Source organism: Pleurodeles waltl, chromosome 11 (assembly GCF_031143425.1).
Source record: "Pleurodeles waltl isolate 20211129_DDA chromosome 11, aPleWal1.hap1.20221129, whole genome shotgun sequence".
Taxonomy (NCBI): domain Eukaryota; kingdom Metazoa; phylum Chordata; class Amphibia; order Caudata; family Salamandridae; genus Pleurodeles; species Pleurodeles waltl.
In genome coordinates, this window is record NC_090450.1 from 408,280,176 (window position 1) to 408,304,664 (window position 24,489).

Sequence of the window (24,489 nt, forward strand, 5' to 3'; positions counted from 1 at the left end):
CTATCTGCAATATTACCTCTGCTTCTAATAATCTAGGTTTCTGTCCTTGCTGCCTAGAAAGAAATTATTTGGGCAACTGAATCTCTCTCCCTAATAATGGTGTATACTGTTACAGTAAATGCCTCCACATCACCGGGTCGTGCTCTGGTCTGGGCTCTGCTGAAGGAGTCTACCATTAGTACCATGACTGGAGGGTGGAACTCAAGGTGTGGAGCAAACCATGCTTCAGTCTTGCGTAAACTGAATGGTCATATTCAATTTTGCCATCAAGTCTCTGCCTAGCAGAGTATCTGGGGCAGCAGGTGGGAACAGTAAGCAGCCGTCAATATGATCCCCCTGCCCACCCACTTCCATTTTTACTTGTTTGGTGAAAGGAATACTTATCATTTCCCCTGAGAATCCCTGTGTGCTCATTGAACTGTTGGAAATTGGGAGTCCTCCCTCTTTGATACAGGATTTTGTGGCTCCTCTATGAGCAATGAATATTTCTTGTCATTAATTGACCGAGTCCCAGTGGGGTGGGTTCCTTATCTGGCCTGTGTGTCACTGACAAGACTGGGCACAGAAATCCTCTGTGTGCATCCTCATTGTGTGTATCCTCCTGCAGGGTTCACCTGAAAAGAATTACTACTGCGCACCCCCACCACCCCTCCTTGTCCAGGTTGGGGTGGGATTCCTGTGGAGGGTACTTAATAACTCTGCTGAGGCAGTCCTTGCTGCGCTTGAGACATTCTTGGTGACTCCACAATATGTGGAGGTGTCTGGGGTTTATATGTTATCTGTGAATTCAGCTGTGGCTGCACTGTCATATTTCCGGAAGGACCATAACTTCTCATTCTTCCATTTCACTCATCCCATCTCCTCTCGTTACATTTGCTAATAAGAAGCCCAAACCTCTGACAATAATAATATCCCTGACACCCGGTGCTTAATTTGTAAATGAAAATGTGCCGGTGCTCAAAGCCCTCCTCTTAAACACGTGGCTGCTGCAATTAAATGTGAAAACATGGAATACTGAGGCAGCGTAATCCTGTAGCCATCTCTGGCCTCTCCAATCCATTTAAAGCCACTACCTGCCCCTTCCGCTCACTCTTGCAGTTTTCTGCTTTCTCCTATTGTGACGCTTTAAAATTTTTATTTTTCTCCATCTTTCCCAAATGTGTCTTGTGCTTGCACTAAATGCTTGAGGCAGAAAAATAAGCACCGGTGCTCAAAAATAAGTGCCTGTGCTCCGCACCAGAAACAACAAGCACAAATTAAGCACTGCTGATCCCTTCTTGGAGGTCTCATCCTACCTCTTCCTACTCCTCCTCAGCTGCCTCTACTATTTCCATGTGTCCTTGTATCGTCCTGCTGCTGCAGTACTGTAATTGGGTGACACCATGGACCATTTCCAAAGGTATTACAGTCATCTGAGTGGCTGCTGCTACTACAGCACCTTCCATTGCTCCCTTCTTTGTTAACTTCTGCTGCACCAGCTTAGCTGCAGCTTTCTCTGCTCCTTCCTGTTTACTTTTCTCCTTTTTCCTCTTCTTGAAAAATGGATGATACATGCTTGAATTTCGGTCCAGGGCTTGGCTTCCAGGTTGGTCACACATGAATTGGCCTTTAACAGATGACCCTTTCATGTTTCTTACTCTGCTACATCCTTGAATGAACCTTTCAACTTGCTTGTGTCAGTGTAAAGGTTTGGCCTAAACTGCTTTTTGATTGTGAATAGCAGTGTAGCCTCTATTGATGGTTGATGTGTGATGTTTTCACACTTCGTATTTGCGGTAATGCGGTTATTTTTCACATTTCCTATAACGTTGACAAGTCTGGCGGAACCCAAAGGGAAACTCCGCACTTGACGGTCTCTGGAGCACAGGGTCTTACTTGGCTTCCGTGAACCCAGGCTGGTGGGCTCGGGTGCAAAGGTGTTTTGTCTGGCGGTACGCTGCATCTAGAGGCTCGCACTTGGCTTGGGTGACCTGCAGAGGGAGAAAAAAAACAGGGTAGCAGGGCCACTCTTAAAGAAGACCTTTTGATTCCTGAAGTTCCTCCAGGTCATGTCAGTGGTGTCCGGTCGTTGCAAAGGCTCTGGTACACAGGCTATTGGTGCCGAGTGGCTCCTGGATGGGTCAGCGATTTGAAACTTGGTGAGAGCAACAGGGCCGACCTCCTGGGCTCACGACTTACTCCTGGCAAGTTGCTTCCTCGATGGGCCAGATGGTCAGCAAAACACAGTCCTGGGTCTGTGCTGTTGGTTCCGGCAGATGTAGTGGAGTGACTCATGCACCTCAAGGGAGATGCTGCTTGGTTGTTCCAAGAGTAGAACAGTCCTCCAAGGGTTTTTGTAGGCTGTTCATCTTCTCGACGAGTCAGTCTTCATGATTGTCCCAATGCAAGCTGCCAGGCAGGGTTTGACGCCAATTTCGGTTCATTGTCCTTTCTTCGGTTTCCAGTAGATGAATCTCAGATCCTGATGTCAGAAGACCCCTAAATACTGAACTTAGGGGCATTTAGGGAAGTGTAGGGTAGTAGCCAATCGGCTACTTACCCCTGGGGTGACCACATCCCCTAGATGACCACTTCCTGTGGAGACCTACAGTTCCTAGTTCCACCAAAAACAAGATGGTGGTACCCTTCCTTGAGTGTCTACTTCAAGTAGCCCATCTTAGAGGTGTCACTAGCCTAAAGGGAAACACTCCTCCTGAATAACTGATTTCCTACCTGCTCTGGTGCAATATGTGTCGCAGGGCAGGCGCTGGCGTTCCCCAGGACTGGAGTAAGCCACGGTTGCATATCAAAGGTGGAAGGGGCTTTGAAGTCTCAAGCCCTGACATGCTAAATCGCTAGCTGACATGCTAAATCGCTAGCTGACATGCTAAATCGCTAGCAATCATGCTGGATGGAGGTGTGATCACCTTACTCTGGAGCAGGCATTGTTCCTGGCCTCAGAACACGGGCTGTCTCCTACAGGGGGTCAGACACTTGTCTGTGGTGACAGGCTGGTCGATACAGCCAACACACTTAGGGACTAGTAGGTTTTCAAAGGGCACCTCTAAGGCCCTCAGGGTGCATGTCATAATAAATCCGATACTGGCAATAGTACCAATGTATTAAGACTTTTGTTTTGATATCAAACACCAGTATTTTCAGTGCAGCCATCATGTAGCTGGATAACTCATAATGACCAGTGCCCAGTACATGTATTCCATATGGCTGCCTGAACACTTGCAATGTCTAGCAATGGAACTAGGGATCACAGGGGTACATCTGCTCATGCAGATGTACCCTCCCATATAATATAATGCACTCTGTCTTGGGGCTCAAAGGCCTGCTTTAGGGGTTACTTGTATAGATTAAATGCAGTGGTTGTCGGCATTGCACAGAGGGTATGTGCAATGTTGTGTTTTCAAAATGGTTTGCACTACTTTACACATCCTGCTATGGCAGTCTGCATGTATTATGTGTGTGGGTCCCTTAGGTGGCATAATACATGCTGCAGCCCTTAGGGAACCCTCTTCAGTGCTCATGCCCTGGGTACCAGGGGCCCCATTTACTAGGGGCCTACAGGGGTAGTAAAGTCCTTGCTAATTGGATTACAATTAGTCATTTTGCCCTTTTAGGGGAAAGAACACCGGCACTGTGGCCTGGTTTGCAGGGTTCCAGTGTACAGAGTCGAAAACCAGCATCCAGCAGTTCAAATGGGGGCAAAAAGTGGGGGGACATCTGCAAAGAGCCTTGGTTTCCTACACTCAGGAGTATTCACAGATCTAGGAGTATGTTTGAGGATATAGTATTCATCAAAGTAATGTGAACTATAGACACGATATAGCGCTGTCCGTGCACCTTCTTGTCTACTGCCCTAATGCAGCCTTGAATTGTTATTTTCTGTAATTGGTTTTGTATGGTGAACATACTGTGATTTGATGTTTTTTTTATGCAGTGTTATAAAGCTTCGGCCAAAGGAGGGGCTGACGTACTTTGATGTAGTGGCTATCGTAGACCCAGTGACCAGAGAAGCTCAAAGACTATCTCCATTGCTTACGGTAAGCATTAACCAAGAAGATCTTGGAGCATGGATATATTTCAGTGGGTATTTGAGACTGTGCTTGTGAACACCTTTAAATCTGCCAATTGTTTAGTGATTCTTAGCTTTAGAATATTTCAGTAATAAGATTATGATTTAAATTCTAAAGGATAATTTTGTGAGGGGACGGAGTTACTTGTGCTCCTAGGTATAATGTTGGATTTTCCCTGCTTCCTATAATGAAAATGCTTTGAACCTTGCATCATTACAAGCTAAAGGAGTCACTGCAGAGACGAGCATAATAACCAAATAATGACCATGTGAGTAGCTTCACTTTACATTTCCAGCCGTAGGTGGAACATAACCTTGATATACAATAAAGTTGAAGGTGACCTTTAATCTCTGAGCTAGTCTGGGTTAGTGGTTTATAGCTTCCTCCTTTGTGCACATAATGTTATTTTGTGTGTTAGTATCCAGTCCATTAGAGGTCATTAGAGTTCAGCTGTCTGGTTCTATGCTTAGAGTTAGATATCACTGACAACATAAATAACACTGAATTACATATTTATATTTTGTTTGTTCCTTCAGGTTTTGAGACAAGTTATAAATATGAACCTCCGAGTGTTCATGAACTGCCAGTCCAAGTTGTCTGACATGCCCTTGAAAAGGTAAGGAGGCATTCCATCTAAGGTACAAGGAATAAGGATCACATTTTCTCTTGCTACCAGTAAGATTGCAAACGTCTTGTCTCAGGAATTCTGACCTCTTCTGAACTTGAATTTAGGCTAGAATGCACTTTTAAAGGGGAAGATCAGCAGAATTCAGAAGCCGCATCAACAACTGCTTAATCAAGAACTTGTTCCCAGTGTTTTGTTTCAGTGTGGTAATGAGGCCGGAATGAATCTGCTGTAGCCGCTACAATAACCAAGACCAAAATGCCTCCTGTCTTTGGACATTTTAGGGAATATATTGCATCTGATAGAGGCTTCTAGCCACTGATTCCTTACCTTTGAATTACCCCAGGCATGAGACTGGATACAGAAGATTTTTTGTGAGCAGTGCCCTTGCGCACCTGTAGGTAGCGTCGATCAGCTCCAATGTATCTTCCGCAACAGAAGTGACATTGCAACACCAATATAGGCACCACCCAGGCGCCTGACTTAATTTCTTTTCTTTCCTCGCCAGCCAGCGCTTATCCGCAGAAGCCACTTTTTGACTGGATTTTTTATATGTTTTATTGAGACTTTTTGAGGATTTTCCTCCATGTGTGATAGGAAATTTCATCTAGGAAAACAGGCTCAAGTCCTTCAGAGTCTGTTTTCATTGAATGTCGGTGACATACCCTCACGTTGTCTGCTTGTGGTTTCTTGGGCATAAGCAATACCCAAAGTTGTGTTCCAATTGCCACACCATGCATTCAAAAGCTTTGGGGGGAGTGGTCCGTAAAGCTCATTGTGACCCTATCAGAGTCATTCGAGGTCCTGGTTGAGAGGAAGATCCCCAGGATTGGTCGTGGAGTCTGAAGTCATCATTGTCCCACTCCAAGTCCTCTGGATAATCGGGTTAGTCAAGGCACAAGGAAAAGAGCAAGAAGTTCAAGTGGTCTTCAACTTCCCCTGGTCCGTTGGCCGACAAGATGAGAAAACGTCTGCATTCAAGGCTTGGTTCCTCGAAGACTGTGCCTGGGCCAACTCCAGGCCTCCCCTTTTCTAGAAGCCGGAGCAAGCCCTGCCCAACTGACAGAGGTCTATGAGGCCATGCGCCTCATATTTGGGTGGCGCAGCCGCTCCAGTTTGCCTTCAGGAGCTGTGCAGTCGAAGGAGGTCCCATCAGTTTCCGTGCTGACGGCTCCAGCCCCGACTCCAGTGGGCCTTCAGGGGTCCATTAATGGATCCGGACCAGTTGTGCTATCTCGACCTTTGCCGTCGCTGACCCCGATGCGGATTCACATTCTGGTATGCTTTTCCTCCTACCGTGGCTACAGAGGAGGGACCCTCATAGGCAATGGTGGTGTTTAGGGCGGCCGAGGTCCTTGACCTACATTTTCCCTCTGTGGCAGTCAAGAGTAACATCTTAACAGATGTTTTGCAACTGGGATTTGCCTCGTCTGAATCCCTGCTCCCATTTACTGGGAACTTGAGAACTTTTGGGACCATGATCTCAATCCAGTTGTCCATTGCTACTGGCCCTGCCCCAGGGGACCCACACTTCCTCACTCAACACCCTACCCCAGAGAGCTTGGTGGTCCACCAACATCCCATGGCGCATTTCCTACCGCCCCCACCCCCAAATATCGAATCCAGAAAGGCTGGACTGTTTGGGGAAGAAGTTGTTTTCTTCCACCAACCTTGCATTACAGTCTGTGAACACCTTATGCCTTCTGGGCCGTTACTCCTACACTTTGTGGGACATGGTTGCGCAGGTGTTGCCACAGGACCCGGAGGAGGCCTGGGCCATGCTCTCTGGCAGTTGCCAATGTGAGAGATGCAGCAAAGTTCATAATACGATGTGAACTCAACATGACCAGCTTACTAGGCAGAGCGGTTTCATTGACGGTGGCCCTGATGCTCCACGCCTGGTTGAGGACGTCTGGCTTTTCAGGGGATGTCCAAACTTTGCTTATGGATATGCTCTTTGATGGCACCCACCTCTTCGGAGACGAGGCAGATTTGGCGCTGTTGTGCTTTAAGGATTCTTGTGGTAAGGCCAAGTCCTTGGGCCTTGCTGCGGCTCCACACCATCCACAATCTACCTTTCGTGGTTTTGGAAAGGGCTTCCAGCCTTGCAAATTCCCTCCCAGCCACTGAGCCGCTCACGCTCTTCAGCTCTGTTGTGGTTGAGGGTGCGGTACCCAAAGGCCTCATGGGTCCAGGTAGCCAGCGGTCTGGTCAGTCTACCACCCTGCCTCCGCAGTTGCAGCCTACAAGCATTCCTAATCTGCCCTTTTACCATCATGGGCATCCACTTGGTGGCAGGATTCCCCATTACCTTCCCCAATGGCAGTCTATTACATTGGACAGGTTGATTTTGCATATTGTCTGAAGGGGCTAATCCCTCCCCTTTTGGACAAAAACCCCTCCACCCCACCCTCTCTCCATGACACCATCTCACTACCGGCTAATGGAGGATCATCTGTCCCTTCTCGGCAAGCAAGTCACAGCTTTCCTGGCCTAGGGAGCCATGAAGAGATTTCCGAAGCCAGAAGTAAGCTGTGGTTGCTATTCCCGCTATTTTCTGGTTCCTAAAAAAAAAAAAAAAAAACGCCCTTGTCCTGTTTTAGATTTCCAAGTCTTCAATTTCTTCATCAAGAAGTAGAAATTCAAAATGCTCATGTTGGCTCAAGTATTGTCTGCCCTGGACCCTGGAGACTGGGTGGTAGCGTTGGATTTGCAGGACACCTATTTTCACATTCCCGTTCTGCCTGCCACTAATGCTATCTGTGGTTTATGGTAGGCTACGAGCATTTTCAGTACACCGTGCTCCCTTTTGGCCTTACCAGTACCCACCAGTTTTTCACCAAGGTGCTTGCATCCCATTTGCGGAGATCAAGGGAGCCAGCCTTCACCTTTCTCGATGTCTGGCTGTTGAAGGCAGGCTTGCCTTAGGCTATTGTCTCCTTCTGCTTTTGCTGGGGTTCACTGTCAACGTTCCAAAGTCACACCTGACTCCCTGTCAGGTGCTCCCTTTCATCTAGGCTGTTCAGGAACAGTACAGTTTCGGGTATTTCCTCACGAACTGTGAATCCAGGATATTCAGGCTATGATTCTGATGTTTATGCCGCTATCCTGGGTTTCAGTGAGAATGACTCTGAGGCTGCTGGGCCTCATGGCCTCCTGCATCCTACTAGTGACACATGCCTGCTGGCATATGCGGGCTCTGCAATGGGACCTGAAGTGCCATTGTGCTCAGCATCAGGGGAAGCTCTCCAACACGGTCCAAATCTCAGAGGGAACTGTACAATAACTGCAGTGGTAGCTGATGAACCACGACAGTGGTGACAGATACGTCACTCCTAGAATAGGGCGGCCATCTGGGAAAGGTAGAGATCAGAGGACTCTGGTTTCCGGCAGAATCGGGACTCCAGATCAACCTTCTGAAGCTCCAGGCAATACAACTGGCATTGAAAGCCTTTTTACCCCCCATCAAGGGAAGGCTAGTGCAGGTGTTCACAGACAACACAACTGCCATGTGGTACTGCAACAAACCGGGCGGTGTGGGGTTGTGGACCCTATGTTAAGAGGCCCTGGACTTGGCTGGAATAGCAGGGCATAGCCCTGGTGGTTCAACACATGCCGGGCTCTCTGAACGCCAGGGCAGACCAACTCAGCCATCGATGCCTCGCAGATCACAAATTTCGCCTCCAAGCGGAAGTGGTGGAAGGTCTCTTTTGGCCATGGGGAGAGCCTTGGTTAGATCTGTGCACCTCTGCCGAGAATGCTCAATGTCAGACATTTTGCGTGCTGGAGTTTCCAAGGGAGCTGTTGCTCAGAACCTTTTCCTCTTGAGAGGAGCTCAGGACTCCTGTACGCCTTTCCACCCTAATTACTCCTGTCCAGAGTTCTCAAGTAGATCAGGAACGCCTTGGCGCAAGTCATTCTTGTGGCCCTGGACTAAGCACAGAGAGTTTGGTATCCCGATCTACTGAGCATGACTATCGATCCTCTGAACAGGCTGTCTTTTCTGGAGAATCTATTGTCGCAGGAGAGGGTTCTTAACCCAAACCTGTCCACTCTCCGCCTTCTTGCATGGAGACTGACTGGCAGCAGTTGCCAGCTTTAGACCTTCCTCCCAAAGGCCGTCAAGTTAGCCTGGCGTCCCCTTCACGAAGACAAGTATACGCCTGCCATTGTAAAACATTGTGGTTTGGTGTGCACAAAAACATATTGATCCCCTTTCTGCCCCCCTTTATGAAGTCTTGCTCTGTATTCTTTCCATTGCCCAGCAGGACTCTACTCTGGGAACTCTTAAGGGTTACTTGCTGCTCTTTCTGCCTTCTAAAGGGTGCCTGACCAACCCTCCTGTTTCAAGTCCTCTATTATACATGGGTTTTTAAAACTTCTTGTTAATCTTTTTCTTCCACTATTTATCATGCCTCAGTGGGAGCTCGATCTGGTCTTAACCTTATTCATGTGTGCACCTTACGAGCCTCTCCACAATTGTCCCTTCAGGCTTCTGATGCTGAAACAGTCTTCCTTGACCTAGTTGCTACTGCCTTCAGAGTGAGTGAGCTGCAGGCCTTATCCTCTAAGGTCCCTTACCTCTGTGTACCCAGACAAGCTGGTACTTTGCACAAAAGTTATCCCCCCACTTTTCATGTAGGCCGATCAAATGGTTCACTTTTGTGACCCATGTGTCATTGCAAGCAGGGTAGCTCACCAGCAGGCTGTAAGACATGTACTCTTTGGTCTTAACTGGAACATCCTCTTCCTTTCAACCTTTTAGAATGAGAGCAGTGAGATAACTGCTCAGATTTAGTCTCCTGCTGAAGGAAACACATGTACAAGTGGATACAGGCAGCAATGCTGCCATTTTCATTGTCATGTAAGTAATCTTGATTTACTTTCTATTTCTAAAACCATGAAAATTAAAATAAAGCAAAATATACAAACATGATACAATCATACAGAATAAAGCCAGTCTGTAAAAATAAAATTATAATCACTAATCAGGGGCGGCTCCTCCATAAAGGCGGAGGAGCGTCGTGTCCCCACCAGCAGCGGCAGCCTCAAACCTTTTCCCCCAAAACTATAATAAACCATGTTTATTATAGTTTTGGGGGAAGGGGTGGGCCACAGGGGTGACGAGCAATAAGGGGGAGTGCTGAGCACTCGCCCTCACTGCACATGTATGTTTGGCTGGCTTTCTCTGGCCGGCCAATTGCACATGCGCAGAAGGGTCTCTCCCTTCAGTTGCTGGGCTGGAGAGAGCCTGCACAGGCTCCCAGCCCGCCTGGGAGCGCAGTCCTGACTGATTGGCTTCAGGGCAGGCTTGGGAGCCTGTGCTGGAGAGAGACGGAAGAGCAGAGGAATGGCGTATCGCGGGAGCAAAGGTGCGAGTTTAAAATTATATATTTATTTTTTTATTAATGTTATGTCTTCCCCCAACCCGCGTGTGCCACCCCGCCCCATTGTCGACCCGCGACTGATATAGACTCCCAGTTTTTCATAAAATTTGTGACTTGATAATTGATTTAATCAGTTCTTTCTGCTTTCTCAGTCTATGCCGACATTTTTAAAAACTGTTTTAACCAACTGCAATTCAGATTTAATCATTGAGTCGGGTATATTGATACTTGATAGGGCTACAAAGCTGTGGTATCCATATTTACTTGAGTTTAACACTTCCGTGGCTGCGCCGTCAAACTTAAAATGTGTTTTCTGAGAATGGGGGAAAAGCTTCCTTTTCCCACCCTGGAAAACATTAAACTGACATGCTTCAAACATAAGCGATTAGATTGGTCCTCTTATAAGTTGCCTGCAAAAGTTATTGTGCTGTATTGGGGTAAACCCTTTTTCCAAGATTTGTTTGCTCCAGTAGATAGCCTGTATTCATCTCCAGGTGCAGCATCAATTATCTGGTGCTTTTGCAAGCAGACCCTGCTAAGAATCCTACAACTGGCTGTGGCTGTTGCAGAAAAAGGCTAAGTATCAGCACAGTCTTAGGTTACATGACAGCTATTTCCACTACTGTCCTACTCTCCCGATCCCTGAGGGCGGAGTCGGTGGACAGAGCAGACATGGCCGTTTGGAACCGCTACTTGGGATGCTGTTTTGGGATGTTTGTAGTACTGCTTTCTCTGCGGGACTTGGCTCCTTCTGTCTGTCTGGGGTGGGTGGGGGTGGGGTGATTAACCGTGCCTGGGTGCCCCGTTCTTGATCGTGTGCTCAGTGTTCCTCCAGCCGCCATACCCGTGACTGCTTAACCCTAAGGAGCTGGAGGAAGAGCGGGCGAGAGTGGTTAGCGGCATAGGAGAGAGAGTCCTGCACCCGGTCCTCCTGTCAGCGTTTGTCATTGAGTGGAGGTGGCCAGATGTCATGGAAGTGGCCCGGTTGAGGACTTGGTGCAGCTTGTGGCCTGGCTAGCCTCTCTTTTGTGGATTATTTAACTATCGCCCTAACCGCCGCTCACTGCTTCGGACTGCTGTATTTCTGACTGCTGTACACCGAGTGCTGGTTATTGATTAGATTGGAGTCTACATTGCGTACTGCATTCAAAAAAGTGTCTTAAAGCACTGTGAAAAAGTAATCTGAACGGTGAAAAATTCTGCAAGGCATAAGTATGTGGTACAACAACAAGAATACTAGGGGTGAGTGTGATGAGGAGGAGGTGACACCACAGGCCTGCTCGTGTCCCCTGCAACTAAGCCATTAAGCCATATCATATTATCCCACACTGCATACCACGAGGAATAGATCAGAAATGGAACAAGGGGTGGCTGCAAAAGGGAGAGGCGGCGCCGTTCGAGTGCTCGTGCCAAAAAAGGGATCCAGCATCAAGTGAAGCAGTATCGAAAAGAAGGGCAAACTGCAACCGGGAGAACTAGCACAAACAGTATATATACACCAGGTGTTCATTTGCAGATTATTGCAACTCTGATATGGAAAATGCAACAGTAGTGACACAAGAAGTAGTTCCAGAAGTAGTAGATAGGTCTCAGCGGCCTCCAAAATGCGAAAGGGAACAGGAGTCCATCCCAACAACCTGATATCCACAAAATAACAGACTTTATTCAGTCCTCAAGTAAGCAAGGTTGCGAGATGAGCCCAAGTTGAACCCAACACCAGGGCGCAGATGACCCTATTCAAAATACTGACTCTTCCCAATTAAAGGAAGCAAGGAGGCTATAAGACATCTTCCACCTCAAACCCACCTCTCTCCAATAATTAGGATTACAGAAAACCAGCACCCATACAGTGGGCCTCCCGCAGCTGCTCCCTGTGAGTTAGATCATGAGGCCGCAACTTTAGGCGTACCAGGGGCCTTAGCATCGGTATTGGTATCGGCATCAGGAGGTCAGGAGCCTATAGTCATGGAATGCTGTCACAGAAAATCTTGCTTGGCAGCATAAGTTGTATAAGCTAGGTGCAGACACAAACACTGATATTGACAATTTCGATTCGCTAATGAGCCCCAAGGTTTAATTTTATTCCTTCCCTGCTTTTAAAGCAAGTAATAATGTGCTGGAGTCAGGTGCTCCTAGTTTGCCCCCATAAAGGCAGAGGGTCAGGTGCAAGGGACTTGTCCCAGACAGAAGCCTACTGGATTACTCCCACTGGAGATCAAATAGCTCAACCCAGTCAGATGGGGAAAGTAGATGAATCCCACACGGACCTGCAAGTTACAAAGAATCTGATCAACATATGGGTAGCAATATTGAATTAAATGCAAGCACCAATAACGACACCCAGCCACCACTCAGATAAAATGGATATCCAGTGGATCTGTTAAACACCTTGGCTGTGAATAAAACTTGAATAATTAAATGCCTTAATTACGAGAGCCCAAACAGCTCAATGACTTCACCATCTGTTCAAGTAAAGAGGTAGTCGACAGACTAGTTCAACTGCCGGCTATTCTGGAAGGAATTCTGGGGGGAATTTGACCCAGCCCTTCAAACGGGAGGGGGGAGGGGGGTGGGGGGGGTATCGGGGGGAGCCCAGGCTTAGCAGTTATTAGATACCCCATCAGAGGGACTACTGGAGTACAGTCATCGAATTGAACAGGAGGACCAAGTTGGAAGAGTAGATCCCTCAGAGGGAGCCAGTAAAAGACCCGGTTTAAGAGAAAAAGAAAAAAGTGCCTCTGACGTACAGGAGGCTCTGGCCTATTTACTGAGTTCAACAGAGACAAATACAGGGAGTGCAGAATTATTAGGCAAATGAGTATTTTGACCACATCATCCTCTTTATGCATGTTGTCTTACTCCAAGCTGTATAGGCTCGAAAGCCTACTACCAATTAAGCATATTAGGTGATGTGCATCTCTGTAATGAGAAGGGGTGTGGTCTAATGACATCAACACCCTATATCAGGTGTGCATAATTATTAGGCAACTTCCTTTCCATTGGCAAAATGGGTCAAAAGAAGGACTTGACAGGCTCAGAAAAGTCAAAAATAGTGAGATATCTTGCAGAGGGATGCAGCACTCTTAAAATTGCAAAGCTTCTGAAGCGTGATCATCGAACAATCAAGCGTTTCATTCAAAATAGTCAACAGGGTCGCAAGAAGCGTGTGGAAAAACCAAGGCGCAAAATAACTGCCCATGAACTGAGAAAAGTCAAGCGTGCAGCTGCCACGATGCCACTTGCCACCAGTTTGGCCATATTTCAGAGCTGCAACATCACTGGAGTGCCCAAAAGCACAAGGTGTGCAATACTCAGAGACATGGCCAAGGTAAGAAAGGCTGAAAGACGACCACCACTGAACAAGACACACAAGCTGAAACGTCAAGACTGGGCCAAGAAATATCTCAAGACTGATTTTTCTAAGGTTTTATAGACTGATGAAATGAGAGTGAGTCTTGATGGGCCAGATGGATGGGCCCGTGGCTGGATTGGTAAAGGGCAGAGAGCTCCAGTCCGACTCAGACGCCAGCAAGGTGGAGGTGGAGTACTGGTTTGGGCTGGTATCATCAAAGATGAGCTTGTGGGGCCTTTTCGGGTTGAGGATGGAGTCAAGCTCAACTCCCAGTCCTACTGCCAGTTCCTGGAAGACACCTTCTTCAAGCAGTGGTACAGGAAGAAGTCTGCATCCTTCAAGAAAAACATGATTTTCATGCAGGACAATGCTCCATCACACGCGTCCAAGTACTCCACAGCGTGGCGGGCAAGAAAGGGTATAAAAGAAGGAAATCTAATGACATGGCCTCCTTGTTCACCTGATCTGAACCCCATTGAGAACCTGTGGTCCATCATCAAATGTGAGATTTACAAGGAGGGAAAACAGTACACCTCTCTGAACAGTGTCTGGGAGGCTGTGGTTGCTGCTGCACGCAATGTTGATGGTGAACAGATCAAAACACTGACAGAATCCATGGATGGCAGGCTTTTGAGTGTCCTTGCAAAGAAAGGTGGCTATATTGGTCACTGATTTGTTTTTGTTTTGTTTTTGAATGTCAGAAATGTATATTTGTGAATGTTGAGATGTTATATTGGTTTCACTGGTAATAATAAATAATTGAAATGGGTATATATTTTTTTTTGTTGAGTTGCCTAATAATTATGCACAGTAATAGTCACCTGCACACACAGATATCCCCCTAACATAGCTAAAACTAAAAACAAACTAAAAACTACTTCCAAAAATATTCAGCTTTGATATTAATGAGTTTTTTGGGTTCATTGAGAACATGGTTGTTGTTCAATAATAAAATTAATCCTCAAAAATACAACTTGCCTAATAATTCTGCACTCCCTGTAGAAGTACACCCCTCTCCTCACATGACCAAGAGGGATTGGAGGCATGCAAGAAAGGGCAGGAAGAAAGCCCGCCTCAGCTCTGCAAGTGCAGCAAAAGTATCTGTAACTGCAACAGGAAGACAAGCAGCCAAAGTCAGAGCTAAAGCCACGAGGAAATCCTAAGCCAATTGATCTGATGCTGGCACGCAACACACCTGAGCTGGAATCTACATCAATAGCAAGACTCCAACTACCCAACGTGGAGTCTAGGTTCACGGATCTCAATATGGCCTTAGGAAATCTGACTCTGAGGAAAGGGGGACCTTTTCCTGGTGGTGGTAGTCAGGTAATGGGTTGCGAGCTAGGAATCCCCAAGAAAGAGGAAACCCAACCTAGCTCCATGATAGAGCAGGCTCCCCAAGCAACAAGGTCACATTCACCGGTAAATGTGCCGTCAGAGGCAAATAGAGGTTCTGTTGGTGGGCAAATAGGAACAGTAATTCGGAGCCCAGCAGTAGAAAGGTACCGCCTTAAAAGTTATTATAGCCCAAGTACATCAAATAGAGTGCATAGGGCTCATAAAAAATCATGCGTCAATAATGATCTAATCTCGAACCACTTTAATCAGGGGTGCCAGTTACTTTGGATTCCTGAATTTAAGACTAAGGGTCCTCAGGAGGTACTTAACCACACAAGTATCCTAAAACTAGTAAAGGCACTACGTGGTTTAGATTATGTGGTTTTTGAAGACATCCTGGCTATAAAGTTTTCAGCAGCCGGAGGGAGACGGCATTCAGATCCAACTTTAGTCACATTTGTGGCTTCATATCTCCCCATTTTAGTCCTAGAATGGAAAAAGCTTCTGAAAGCATTGGGCATTGAAGTTACAACCTACCAATGAGATAGATACCCCTACCTGCTATTAGAGGAGCATGGTCCTGCAAAGATGGCAGTGTTACCTTGGTCTGTTTTGAGAGGGGTATATGGAAGATACAAAACCGGACGGGCCACCAAAGAAGCTGTAGGACAGTCCTCCATAACAGTCCAGTTCTTGAGAGAAGAGGAGTGCGTTAAAATTCTAACAAAGTGTGATACTTAGCTGGAGCTGGCTGCACTCTGCGCTATCGCAGGAAAAGTCACATATGAGTTGAACATCAACACAGCTGACTGCCTCCGCCCAGCGGTGGTTGAATATTTGTTCTTGGAACATAGGGGACCTACAGGCAAAAATTGAAGACCAAGCTATTCATCAGTTTTTAAGAACATTTGATATAATATTGATTCAAGAGACCTGGGAAGAAGCCAGTATTCCTTTTATTGGTTATGAAGAATTTCATAAACTGGCATAGAAAAGCAGCCCATTTGGAAGGGCAAAAAAGCGGCCTGTCAATTTACATGAATTCCAATTTGACCCTTAAGATTTCATAAGGATGAACAGCCCTTCCTGACTGTGCGCCTGGATGGCTGAGCAAAGTCTAAGCACAAACCGCTTATGCTTATAAATGTATACGTCAATCCGAAAAGGAAGACCGCAGTCGCAGACACTCGCTGCACACCTGTTTCATGAAAAATAATTCAAGATGCCCATCATACTGATTAGTCATAGGAGATTTTAATCTTGACTTATTCTATCTCCCGAATGAGGAACATGCAGAAATAGCTCGGTTTAATTCAACTCAAAGCAAGCCACATTACATCAGGAAAGACAATCAGTTTGCCCTGAATGGTCGGAATCCAGCAGCCATCCCCCCCAGCATGGACAAGGGCCTTGGGTAAATAAGTTTCTCACTTAGACTACACACTGGTAAACTTCCAATTGTTTAAGCAAGTAAGTGACTTCAGAGTGTTACACCTTGAGGAGAGTGACCACCATCTACAGATAATCATGGTACAGACAATTGTGCTAAAGCAGGAAGCCGTGGTAGCACTCCAGGGAGAGATTGGCACTGAAAACTTGAAGTGCCTGAAGTGGAGCTCATGTATGGTCAAGGCTCAAGCGGAGGAGGCAGTAGCCAGTTTGGAATGCATGGCAGTAGTAAATGCAAAGCTGACATCTATATGGGAAGTTTTTGCTAAAGAACTAACAAATGAATTTACTGCTAAGAGAGTGTACAAGGGAACCTGTCTTGGGTGCCATAAGGACATATCTATGCCACGATCGGTAGAGAACATCTACAGGGGGCAGACTGCTGAGGCAATTGCGTACATTTCCAGAGGATGAAATGCTACTAAGAAGCCTCCGAGAAGAGAGGAAATTATTAAAAAGGGACGTATGGTGCCATAAAAAAAATTCAAGCAGGAAACGCTGCAGGCCAAATAGCTGTGTGCATCTAACTCAGCTGACTCAAAACGCTTTTAGAAACTCATCAATAATATTGAAAAAGGTCCAAGAGAAGCCCATAATGCAAATGTAAGCAAGAATGCCTGGGCCAGTCCTTTGAAATCCCACTTTAAGGTAATCACTCTGGATGAAAACATCCCAGTGCATGAGGAGAATGGCAACCAAACTACCAATGCACAGCCCCCCCCCCCCCTTTAGCATTTACTCCCACAGAAATAATTAAGATCTTTGAAAAATCACGAACTGATTGTGCCCAGTCGCCAATGGGCTTCCACAACCACTGTTTGAACACTCAACATCAAGATATGCAACCTTTCTTGCAGAAATGTTTAATTATGTTTTGGCAAATAGAGTCATCCCAGCCAGTTAGAAGGGTTCATAATCCAACCCATTTATAACGAGGATATCGCCTCACCAAATAATTATTGCATATTCGCTCAGCTGGATGTTGCTCTTAAGTACTTCTCTATGCGCCTTCTTCAAGAACTAGAGACAGGGGCTGTAGACAACAGCAGATTACCGTTCAATCAAACCGCCTTCACTAAGAACCAAGGTACACTAACAAACCTTCTGGCGCTGATTCTGACCCTCAATAGAGCCAAGGGCACCAGGACTCCATCTTACTTGTGCTTTGTGAACTTTAAGGCAGCTTTTGACTGTGCCCTGCATGGTAGACTCTAGGCAAAACTGCAACATTTGTGGTTACCGTCAAATATTTTGACTGCTTTTATGCTATTATATTCTGACACGTGTGTCAAGATCAAGCTCGGGGAGGGTACACATTTGTCAAGGGAAGTCAAAACATCAGTCGGCCTAAAACAAGGCTGTGTTTTAGCACCACTTATCTTTAATTTATACATTGCAGACCTCTCCTCAGAACTGGACGGTCAGTCAGCACATGTGCCCAGTTTTGGTGGTCCGCAACTTTCAAACATGCTGTATGCAGATGACCTGTTGTTGCTCAATAATACAAGAATAGGCCTACAAAGACTGCTGAACCGTTTAGGGAAGTATGTAAAGAATACTGAGCTGGAAAACAAAATGCAATAAAACAAAAGTGATTACTTTTAAATGCCAAATTTCCAACCAGCGCAAAAAGCATAGAGCTGCTTGAACCGGGCAGTTTCTGGGACCTTAACATGTCTGATCCAGCTTTTAAAAAAGCAGTAAACAAATCCATCAAACTGTGAAGTTGGACAGAAGATGGGGAGGAACTATCTAAGCGGTAGCCTGGGTGGCTGGTCTTAAAATGTTATAAAACTCTTAAAGAGTCATCTACACCCTAAAGATAAAGCTGAGATTTCTAACACTAAGATGTGGTGATATTCAAACGTTAGATTTTCAGCCAAAATGTAGGGAAGAAGTCCTGAGGAAATCAGAAATGCCACCTATGCGGCTAGGTCGAGGAAACGTTGCTGCATGTTATTTGTATATGGCCAGCCCTGGCCCACAACTAAAAAAGTATGTTGAAATAAGAACTCAACGCATTTGGGATCAGATCCTGTAAACAAGCCCTCCTTGAGTCACTTGACCCAAAGGTTATTATGTTGAATATCAGACTGGTACAGTTTCGGAAAATCTTTAAATCTTTAAAATAGCGTTAGTTTGCACACAAACATTTAGCCAGCTGTCAGCTTGACCTCTGTTAGATTTACAAAACTAAGATTGATGTCTGCTGTAAGGCTTAAAAGTCTATGCTCCAGCTTTTTTGCACAATTTGTACAAGCCCGTGCATCGCAAACTCTTCTGGTTAAAATTATGACTTTCAGTTTGAAGTTTTATTTAAAGGTTTATAAGACTATTCACCGACTCTCTTATACAATCTGTATAAGCCTGAACATTGCATGAAGAGTGGTTTATTTGTACCCCTTTGCATAACTTTGCACATTGTATTTGTCAGTGACCCCTCTAACATTGACATTCTATACCCAATTGTAAACAAACTGTCGCTGATAGTGTGGGAGGTAGATCTCCCGGCATGTCATTTGCACTCTGCGTAATTTTGCACATTGCCTTGGTTAGTGAACACATGAATATGGATGACCAGGCTGATCTGCACATGATCCAGGGTGGACCTGTGTGTGTGGGACCTGGGCCGCATGTCATCACGTGACTCTTTTAATGTCGTCAAACTGTGCTGGTTAGCCTGGCGATTTTATATTTTGATACTTGATCAAATTTGCATGATTGGTTTGTTTGCACATTTTTAGAATCTTTGCACATTGTTTCTTTTTAGTAGCAGTATTAATGTTGACACTTTGTATCATACTGTGTTCGGTTAGATTGCTTTTTCTTTTGCCGTTTATGGTTTTTATTAACTAATAAACATATTTTACCATTCATACTCACTCAATCCTTGTTTAAACTTCCATTGGTAATCATTTTCTAAAAAAGTTTACATAATTGATATTACTGTTTTTCTTTTAATGTTCCTTCTCGGGACCTTAACTTTGTTTTGACTTACTTGATGGGGCATCCTTTCGATCCATTACACACTTGCCTGTAGAATTCTGGCAGTGGGATGTAGTTTTTCCAGTAGGTATTACTTCTGCCGGAAGGGTGAGTGGGCTCCTCCTTTCATAAAGTTGAAGCAGTTTGTTGGCTCCAGCCTCCCTTATTCCATCATCCACATCCATCTAACTAGGAGGAAAGGCTATACCAGAAAAGCATAAAAGTATATGTAACCACTTTGTTCACAGAACTAAACCCCCTTCAGAGTTTAAAAAAAACTGTGGTTTTGAGAAAGAGAAACTATGAAAAGCAGTGAGAAAGCAGGCCATCATTTCATGACTTTCCTTTGCAGTTGGACAGTTACTAATTAGTGGTCAGAAACCTACCTGTGGGCTTTGGGGATCATGCGACCAGAGGTACAAGCAGCAATTTTGGCCCTTTCGAGACATTCCCCAGTCAATCAATTTTAATAGAGCAACTTAGTCATTATCGCATTACTTTGAGAAGTACTATTCTCTAGTCTCAAAGGAACAAGCTCAGTCTGAGCCTGGCAGACTTGATCTTCAATCCACCTCATACAGGATTATATTGGGAGTGGCTCACAAAAGGAATCTGGTGGCCGGTGTTCATTAAAAAAAATAAAAATGCTTACCTTTGGTAAAATTATTTCTGTAGGATTCTACGGATAGTTTACCACCCTCCCCACTCTTCTTGTGGATGGTATACTTTTGTCTTTTTTTTTGGTTAGGTTTTTTTAGGCTCCGTATCTATGTTCCTCCTTGATGACTGCATGGACAGAACTGTTGTTACTAGGGTATTGCCACCTTACATATGCTTCTATGATGTCACTGCCATTACTCTCACAAGCCAACCTAGTGCTTAAGAATCTACATTGCTTCTAAAAATTCTGGATACAGTCTGATGACTAAGAAGGGATTCACTTAAAGAATTTGCTGCAGCTTTCATATGCATCAGAAAGAACATTACAAAGGTAATACATTTGTTCTTATGGAAACTGTAGCGCACTGGAGAGAATAAAAGGGCTGAATAGTTATAGATCCAGTGTGCAAATTAATTATTGTGACTGTTTTGGCAGCCTTTTAAGAAGCATGTCAATTAACTGAACTCTACTCAATTTTTAGCTTTTATCGGTATGTTCTGGAGCCTGAAGTATCTTTCACATCTGAAAACAACTTTGCTCCAGGCCCAATAGCGAAATTCCTGGATATGCCCCATTCACCTCTTTTCACTCTAAACATCATCACCCCAGACAGCTGGATGGTCGAGTCTGTTCGCACACCCTACGATCTGGATAACATATACCTGGACGAGGTAGGTTGCACCAAAACCGTTTCAGGATGTTGATTGCTGTTAAACATTATAGAGGATCTCTTCTGCCTTCTGTTGAAGATGTGTACCATTATTATATTTTTTTCATATAATCTGTTGAGATAGCATGCCATGACTCAGGGAAGCTATATAAACTTTCTTTTTAATGAATGCTTTGCTTTTTCAGAAGACTAAATGAAAAAATCTGACATTCCTATTTGGGTATGACTGAAAACTTTAAATATTTTGTTATTCTACGCCATATGTGTATGTCCATTAGAACATCTTTTTCGTTACATTGAGTTGTGTTATTGCCATTTGTGTACTACACATTCTAATCTCTGTGTGGTTTTCGAAAGTCGTTGGTGTGGTTCCTGTGTTATACCATACTGCTGCAGACCGGAATCTGGCATTTGTGGGTTGAAATGGTAAAGATATTCTTCACCAAGGGGTTCTCTCTGATACTGATAAAAGGTAAAATATGCCTATGCATGTACCAAGTCCTTGAACACAGCTTTTCAAAAAGTTTAAGTTTTTTTCCCAGTCAACTAAGTAAATGGAAAACATGTTCAGATACGTAAATTACAAAACAAAGATTGCATGTGACTTACAACAACACTTAGAATAAATGTACTCATTAATAATGGAAGCAGGAAGTGGTGCATTAAGGTAAATACACTACATTGCACGCTGATCCTTTGAGAACCTTTGAAGACTATATATCTCATCATGCCCAACAGGCTGTCAGTTACACAGTTGTTTTCTTTCACTTTGTGAGAAAGATCCTGGACATAGCTCTGCTTTCTTTAAAGCTAATTGTGGCTACTAACACCAATTTTGGGGGAATTTTGGTGTTCATTTAATATATTTTGAATTTGTCATTGGATGTTAGCTTTTTTCCTAAAGATAAGGTGTTTTTCTTCATTTTTAGGGTGTAGCACGCAAGCACTCTGGTCTGTTATAATCTCTCTCTGGGCTTTTAACCAACTCCTGCTACTGCTATTTATTCTTTGTTGTGCTTGTGTTAAATGCTTCATTTTTATTGGTGCATTTTGTGAAATGTCCCTCCTTTGTGTGCTGAGTTTCCTCCCAGACGATTTCACTAAGTGAATGTTTTTGTTGGCCATCACACTACTTCAAGCTTTCTCTTGGTGCAACGTGTGATGGCCCTTCCTCTGTTTTCGGTTTGCCTTTCATCCCAGCCATGATCCTTTCTAGACATTCACGCATGGAGCCAGTAACTCTTGCGCTCATGGCGATCGTGGTGCTTTGAATTGACTTGCTGATGTCAACTCTTTCACCTTTAATTTTAAATTTACGTGGCAATAATAGTCCAGTTAGGAATTTACAACGCTAACAACTCTAACTCGAACAAACGTGAGACCCATTGCATTGCAAATGCTTGTCTCCTTTGCGGTGCTTCCTCACCCTGCTGACTGAAGCCATTATGCAGACTTTTTGAAAATAATGCTGACCATAATGTGTTTGTGGTCTGACTTTGTAACTCAGTTCATAAAGGACTTCGATATTTGCAAAAGGATTTCACACAGAAGGCTGAGGGTCAGGGAAGGTTCTCGTATCAGGGCTAAGAAGAGTGATATTAGAAGGAAGTTGTCTCCTTCAGCATCTACATCCACGGTCCCTCTTTCTGAGAGCATGCTTCTTCCACTTCATGAGTGAGTGGCTAGTATCTGAAAGCCATCAGCATTCTGTGGTAACAAGGTTTGGACTAAAGTTCGACATCAAAGCAGTCTCCATTGAGAGGTTCCGAGTACTCTGGTTGGAGGTCAAGGCACACTTCAATAGAAATATTACAATGAGATCATCGGGTGCAGGACTACACAGCTCTCAGGCTCTTTTTCACAAGTACTGATTCGCCATCTTCTAGCTTGAAAGCAGATTGTGCTGCCTTCTCTATTGCCTGTGAGCCCTTCGATGATGTTGTGACTGTAGGAAAGTGCCACTTTTTGACATGGTTGCCCCCACTTTTGGCTCACTGATACTGATGTTGATTGGTAGTGTACTAGGTCCCTGCTATCCAGGCCCTAATGCCAGTGCTCCTTTCCCTAAAACAAGACAAATGTTAAATTGTAACCCAGTTGGCAAGGCCTTTAGCACCTTTGTAAGTCCCTAGTAAATGGTACCCCTGGTACTCAGGGCATCAGTGCTAAAGGGGGTCCCTAACGGCTGCAGCATGTAAATGCCAGCCTATGGTACTCACACACAAACTACATGCAGGATGCCATTGTAGGATGCATGAAATGGTGCAAACCGTCCTGAAAGCACAACTTTGCGAACCCCATGTGCAGTGCCCACTTACACTGCATGTACTACATATGTCACCTCAACAGTAGGACTTTGAGCCCTAAGGCAAGATGTGTTATATTAGATGTGAGGGCACCGCTGTATAAGCAGATGTGTCCCTGTAGTGTTTAGTTCCATTGCTAGACATTGCAGGTGATCAGGAAGCCATCTTTAGGACATGTACTGGGCACTGGTTATTATGAGTTACCCTGCTACATGATGGCTTCACTGAAAATAGTGGTGTCTGGTATCAAACACCTCATCTTAATAAATCCATACTGATGCCAGTATCAGATTTATAAAGACATGCACCCGGAGGGAACCTTAGAGGTGCCTCCTGTATCCCTACTAGTCACTCAGTGTGCTGGCTGACTGCTACCACCCAGCCTTCCACCACAGACTAGTTTCTAACCCCCTGCAGGTGAGAGCACACTCAGAGTCCAGGAACAATACCTGACTGTCAGAAGGTGATCTCACCTCCTCAAGCAGGATGGCTAGCTATTTAGCATATTCAGGCCAGAGGCTTCAAAGCCTCTGTCGCTGTTGATATGCAACCCTGGCTTCCCTCTAGACCAGGGGAATGTCACCCCATGCCCTGAGGCCCATTTGGCACCAGACCAGGTGGGAAATTATATATTCAGAAGGTGTGTCACAACTACAGGCTAGGCATGCCCCTGAGGGCGGCCACCTGAAAGGGGCAGTCGAAGAAGGGTTTCACCATCCTGGTTTTGGTGAAACTAGGAGTTCTGGTTCAGGGTTATGCCCACTCCTCATAGGAGGTGGTCATTTAGGGGTTGTAATCATCCCAGGGGTAATTAGCCCACTGGCTGCTACTCTACACTCCCCTTAATGCCCCGAACGTTTGTATTAAGAGGAAACATCAACACAAGATAGACAAATTTGTCTACCTGGGAACAGAAGAAAGACCAAGAAGAGCAGTCACTGCAAGAACTGAGGACTTACACTGGACTTAGTGCCAAGCCTGCTTTTCTGCTCGTACCTCGACAGTTCCACCAAACTCACTTGTCCAAAAGCTGTGCATCCTCCCAAGCCCTTGGAGGATTTGCCAGCGCTTTGCCAACCATCTAGCATCTCCCTTGGAATGCAGGAGCCATCCCCCCTGTATCTGCAGGCACCAACTGCATCTGTCCAGTATACCGTTTTGTTTGTGATCAGGCCCACCGAGGTTGCATCACATCAAGAGGAGGTCTCTGTGGCTCTAGGAGGTCAGCTCCATCTCTCCACCGACTTCCGAGATGCTAGACCCACCAGGAGTCCCCTTGCACTAATACCCTGGGTAACGGAGAACGTGCAGCAACCAAGGCTTGTTGAGTGTCCATCACAGACCCCGGCAACCCCCAACCCAACCTGCCCAACGAGGGACTTCAGGACGGATGAGGCTACACCGAGAATGCTGTGGCCCTGCTGCTGTGTTTTCTTCCCCTCTGCAGGTCAACCCAAAAACCGTGAGAGCATCCAACACAAGTGACTAGCCTGCAAAACACCTCTGCATCCAAGCCCCTCCCCCCCCCCCCCCCCCCACCAACCTAGCTTCCCACCAACCAACTGCACCCCCTTGCCCCAAATGCCCCCCATGAGCCTAGCCCCCCTGTGGGTTCTGCCGACTCGTCCTCCTCTGCCCTCCTTCAGCCT

General features: G+C 45.5%; 1 protein-coding gene across 3 annotated transcripts in view; it reads left to right on the forward strand.

Moving 5' to 3' along the window:
* Positions 1-24,489, forward strand: part of UGGT1 (UDP-glucose glycoprotein glucosyltransferase 1) — a 1,185,714-nt gene that overhangs the window by 775,191 nt on the left and 386,034 nt on the right. For all 3 annotated transcript variants that reach the window (XM_069213734.1, XM_069213736.1, XM_069213735.1), the window contains 3 exons: positions 3,932-4,034; positions 4,604-4,683; positions 20,346-20,535. In XM_069213734.1, coding sequence (XP_069069835.1) covers positions 3,932-4,034; positions 4,604-4,683; positions 20,346-20,535 — 373 coding nt within the window. The remainder of the gene's footprint in view (positions 1-3,931; positions 4,035-4,603; positions 4,684-20,345; positions 20,536-24,489) is intronic.